General features: G+C 39.3%; 1 protein-coding gene across 1 annotated transcript in view; it reads right to left on the reverse strand.

Annotated features, from left to right (window-relative positions):
* The window catches only part of slc30a5 (solute carrier family 30 member 5), a 14,606-nt gene that overhangs the window by 6,095 nt on the left and 2,994 nt on the right, over nt 1-5,517 (reverse strand). Inside the window, exons 2-9 of the mRNA XM_032539803.1 lie at nt 4,993-5,115; nt 4,811-4,877; nt 4,459-4,544; nt 3,869-3,956; nt 3,680-3,767; nt 3,508-3,584; nt 2,559-2,729; nt 1,250-1,538 (exon numbers count right to left, since the gene is read on the reverse strand). Coding sequence (XP_032395694.1) covers nt 1,250-1,538; nt 2,559-2,729; nt 3,508-3,584; nt 3,680-3,767; nt 3,869-3,956; nt 4,459-4,544; nt 4,811-4,877; nt 4,993-5,115 — 989 coding nt within the window. The remainder of the gene's footprint in view (nt 1-1,249; nt 1,539-2,558; nt 2,730-3,507; nt 3,585-3,679; nt 3,768-3,868; nt 3,957-4,458; nt 4,545-4,810; nt 4,878-4,992; nt 5,116-5,517) is intronic.

Genomic DNA, 5,517 nt, shown 5'->3' on the forward strand with positions numbered 1-5,517 from the left:
ATCTCACTCAAAACAGCATGGATAGTTTTTTTCCCAAGTTTGTATGTGTGTGGAAGCACCAGAGACACAAAATAACATCCCAAATCCCCCCAAAGTTTTTTTTTTTTCATAATATGGCTACTTTAAGAATATGGACATGAAGTACAAGGAAATATAGACGTACCTTATAGAGCCCAACCGAAGGATTTTTAAGGTCAATACCAATACAAATATTTGGTTATTTTAAAATCTGATATGCCAAAATATCGGCCGATATATATTTGAAAAAAGAAAATCCAGAAACGTGTTACAAAACATAAACAGATCTCCCTAACATTAGTTATTTGTAGTTATTTATGAGTTCTCACTACAATAATATGATAATAATTTGTTTTATTGTCACAACAGAACAGAAAATATATTAAAGTTCTGATAAATCAAATGTAAAAAATACAAACTTAAGATATGAAGATATGAAACTTAAAGTCCTTTGAACAAAACACAAACAAAAAAAAGAAATCAGTTTTGCCAACAGAGACGTTGTGAAGCAAACTCTAGTGAACAAACTATGCAACGTCAATGCTCATATAATGGGTGACCGTCTGTTTTTATTTTTAAAATATTCATTTATCAGAATCATTTATTTGTCATTATAAATGTTTTTTTTTGTATTAGTTTTTTTTAATCTGCCTTTATAAATGCCAATACCAATAGATCGGGAATTGCCTAATATTGGCCGATGATATCGGTTGGGTTCTAGTACATGAACATCCACAAATGCTTTGCCAAAGCTGGGCATGTGCACCCAAGAAGGGACTTTATCTGAGGTAGGTTAAATGATGCCAACTGCATGGTAGGGCTGCACAGTATATTGTTTTTTTATCATCAACACAATATCAACTGGTGCAATGAAAACACTGAGCGCTGTGAAATGTTGCGGTAGAAACTCTTAAGATTTTTTTCTTTAAAATGTAGCTATCATTATAGCTATCATTGTCAATAATGTTGAAGTGATTTTCTTTCATTTGCTTTAAATTCAACCAGCAACTTGTTGTATTTTAGCAGAATATTGAAAGCAGCAGAAATGCAGAGCTGACTACACTTTAATATTGGTTTATTTATTGCAAGTAATATTGTTTTCCCAATATTCAACAATAATATATCATATTTTCCTCATATGGTGCAGCCCTACTACATGAGGATTAGAATTCATCAAAGCAGCTCCATCATTTGAGCTCTCATCCTGCTGACTCCCACAGCCGGTACTTACCCATGATGAAGAAGACGGCGCTGACTATGACTCCTCCGGAGAGCACGTGCTCCGTGCTGAGCTGCTGGGGCGGTTTGCTCATGGAGCGCAGCTGGTCGGTCAGCGGGTGAGTCCAGAAGTTGGCCAGCAGCAAGGCGCTGAGGAAGAGGGCGACAGCACCGTAGCGGGCGCACCTGGGTGTCTCCATCTTTGTGTTGCAGATGGCCTCGACATAAAACTCCAGGATCATTACAGAGAGGATGATCATGCCAAACGGCAGAATGAGGGACGACCAGGACTCTACTTTACTCTAGTGTTGAGACGGAGTGACAAAAAGAGACAGCGAGGAGGTCAAACTAATTGTCTGAGTGACCTAGACGAAGACAAAAATAAAGATTTTCTGAGCGTAAACAGACAGTCACTTAATTCACAGTACGGAGACATGGAGCTAAAGAAGACGCATTTAGACTGAATCCCCATGACATTGTGCACTTATCAGGTAGAAAAATAGCAGTTGATTTGAATTGCAAAGATATATGAAATCTGCAAACTTGTTTATTTCTTTTGTCATTTTCAGCCATAAATGGAACGTTTAAAGATATACAGTACGTAGTAAACATGGAGGTCTGACCTATCTGCGATTATTCCCTGTACTACGCTGCTGTGCTACTGTCTTTGATAAACCCAATCTAGTGTTACGAACAGCAAAGACTCACCACCGCTCAGACTAACTGCTAGTCTGGGTAGTGTCATTTCCTTTAGTCTGTGCCCCAACAGGCTAATGATGTCTCCAAGCTGCTGTTATTGAAATTGACATATGAACGCATCAAACATGCATTTTAGATGAATAAGATGAGTATATCCAGTTGTTCCTCGTCCCTGTTTGCTCAGCGCCGTTACATTGTTAAGCATGGGAGTCAGGAATTTTCTACCAGGAAGGTATTGTAAACAAATATTGTGATTGGGTATATATACTTTGTTGCTGTTGGGCAGAAAAATTTAATTTCTTTTCATAAATATATTCTGCATGGCAATCTTGTCAGTAGATATCTTGCTATGGATCTAAGCGTTTGACAGACCACCAGCAACAGGGAAAAGTTAGGATGACAAGACTAAAGCAGCCATTCCTGTGATTTATTATTGAAACACCACCTCTGGTTTAGTTGTTAGGTTGAGTACAAAATAAGTTCTCCCTGGCTAAATTTACTGTAGTTTTCTAACTTGCATTACTTCAGACCGTTGTGAGCTTTGCAATGCCTCGCAGTTCTCCAAAAGAGCAAAACAAACTACATGCATGCTTGTTAAGATTTCTCCTGTTCTCTGCACTTACTTCTGTGGTCGCAGAGAGCACTATGACCCAGGGCAGCAGCACAACAGCAGAAACCAAGTTGTCGAGGGCATAGAGGCGTTTGGCACCACCAATTTCCACTGACAGCTTCCTGGAGGCCGTGTGGAAGCCCACCTTCAGGCACAGGGAGGCCACCAGCAGCACCACACCTCCCTGACGGGACGAACACAAAGACAGAGGAAGGAAATCCATTTAGAAATCAAAACCAATACTTCACTATGTTTCTGCAGGCAGACAGTGTTTTCCCTTGGTTTGTGGAAGACTTAAGTGAGCTGTCTGGCTCTGCGGGGGCTATATGCAGAGTTAACGCCGTAGCCTACCTGAGGACCTGAGGTCTATACTTGTGTGTTAGTGTCTGCGTTTATCTCTTTCAGAGAATAGATGGGCAGGCATGTCCGTATGCGTGGGGAGAGTGTGGTAGAGTGAGTGAGAGAGTGGCATTAGCTGCCACAACGTGTAGTTACATTTTTTGAGAGGTGTACATCTGGCTACAGTGTAGGGGTCCGTCAACCTACGCAAAAGCATAAATCCTATTTTGGGTGCACATATATCGCAAGGGTTTAGGGGTCCTCCCTTTAAGAAATGTTGTTTTTCTTTAAAATAAAATGCAATTTCACCTGATTTTAGACCATTATTACCATATCTGTGTCTAAAATGGAGGAAAAGCTAGATCAAATAAATAAAAATATAACACTCAAAAAGCTTAAAGACATAATTTGCGAAAGAAGTTCACGGGGGACCACCTACAATTATATATCTGAGAAAAGTCTTTTAGTTAGTTTTGACACATTGATTTTACATCCATGCGGCTTACCTGGCCCAGCAACCAAGCCCAAACCGGCTTGGTTGCTGGGCCTCAACCTTATGATGGAAGGGAAAACCCTGGCAGCACTAAACATAAAATGTAATGTGTGACCCGGCATTTGCTTACTTTATGGTCTGCAACTCCTAAAAATGCAATGGCAGTGTAGAGGAAATGAGTGAGCGCGCTGTCATGATGTCCCTCAGCTGGTTGGAAGACGAGTCAAGAAAATATATGATAATGAACAAAGAGAAAGAGAACAGTAAAAACTGCTGCCATTTATAAAAGGAGCAAAGGATACGGTGCTCGGCCATCTTTGCCATGAGATCGTCGTTGTCGAAGAGGAGGAGGCAGATCACAGCAATGATGAAGAGAGCAGCGCCTCTGGTCTGCGCAGTCACAGAAAGGCATATTAGACACTTCTACCACAGTGATACCACAGTCTTTTTATTTGAGGTAACGTTTCGGATTCCAAATGGTGGCCCCCTACCTTGGATGGCCCCCCTCCCGAGCTTGTGAACAAGACAGCGAGGAGAGCAATGACCACCACGTCACTGTGCTCAAAAAGCAACAATGTCCTGTAAAAGACACAAGCCACATTTTAAATCATGCCCTGAACACAACCGAGTCCGCAAATGCTGTGCAATTTATTTAATTTTAATTACAATTTTGCCTGCTAACGATCACAAAAACATTGTGATCAAGAAAAAAGATTATTTTACATCATACGTTTAGCAAGTAAACTCTTATTTTGTCTTGTGTTCTGAATTTACAAAAAAAGGAAAGGTGTTAAAATCACAAATGTCACAGTTCAAGGTGATTTACAATGTTCATTTGTTTAGCTGTTCCACTGCTTTTTTGAGTAGAATAAATTCAACATCTTTCCAAAAGTCAATGAGTAACCGTGTTAAATAAGCGTGATTGCAATATTGTCCAAAATAGTGATTATGATTTCCCCCATAATCGAGCAGCACAACAAAATACTTAAACACACAGAGTTAAAAAAACACAAATATGCTCACATGCATGCACCCGGAATTGCTGCGTTATGAAAAACACACTTTTATGATGACATTTTACCTCAGAGGTCCACAGAGTGTTAGACCGAAGAAGCCCAGGAGAGATATGATGCAGCTGAAAACAGCATGCTTTAGTAACTTTATCCACTACGGAGAAAACAGATTTCAAAAGAAAACAGAGTCATCTTTATGGTAGGTTGAATACAATGGCTTTATGAGGGCATTGAAATAGCACATTTTATGAAAAAATATCTTCATAAAGCTCAAAATTTCTAAAAAACACACAGAGCAGAACAGCATTCACATGTGAGTGAAAGACCTGTGTCCCCTATTATAGGGCAGATGAAGTTAGGAGCTGTTTGAATATGAAAAGAACTGGACAAATCCCAAAGACAAGAGGAAATCCAACAAACCTGTCTTTTTGAGATGACTTTGCCAGAGGAGAAAGGCTTTTGGAAGAAAAGCAGAATAACTGCACTCCTGAGAAAGGAGAAGGGTCACTGTGAGCATGTTGTCACCTTCCAGAAACTAATTGACTATTCAACTAAACAGATGAAATGAAACCTGAACAAGTAATAAACGGAGGAATACTCACCCCAATTTTAGTATGAAGATGAACTGGACAATGTGAACAACTTTTAGGATGTCGTAAGATTCAAAGATCCCAAGAGCCTTGAGGACCTTGGTGACAACCAGTAAAACTAGGTATCTGGTTAACCTGAGGAGGACACAGAGAGAACAATACATCACTGAAGAAAACACACGCATTTAGTTTCTTGTACCATTACATTAAATATGTGCAGATTGAAACAATCATGAAAACCCCCTTCGTTTCTCTGTTTTATATTATTATAAATGGAAACTATTTGGAGTTTGGACACAACGAGCAACTTAAGATAAGATAAGATACTCCTTCATTGATCCCAAGGGGGAAATTCAGCTGTTGCGGCAGTACAAAAGAAACAACAGAAATAGTACAGATAGGTACAGTGGGGTTCCCATGTAAAAATTTGTATTAATGTGCATAAAGAAGCCAAGAAAAGATGAAAAAATCTCCTAAAGGCATTAAATGACAGATTAGACATTCATATTATGTGTCACAAAAAGTTAGATTTTATTT

This window comes from Etheostoma spectabile, chromosome 16, assembly GCF_008692095.1.
Source record: "Etheostoma spectabile isolate EspeVRDwgs_2016 chromosome 16, UIUC_Espe_1.0, whole genome shotgun sequence".
NCBI lineage: Eukaryota > Metazoa > Chordata > Actinopteri > Perciformes > Percidae > Etheostoma > Etheostoma spectabile.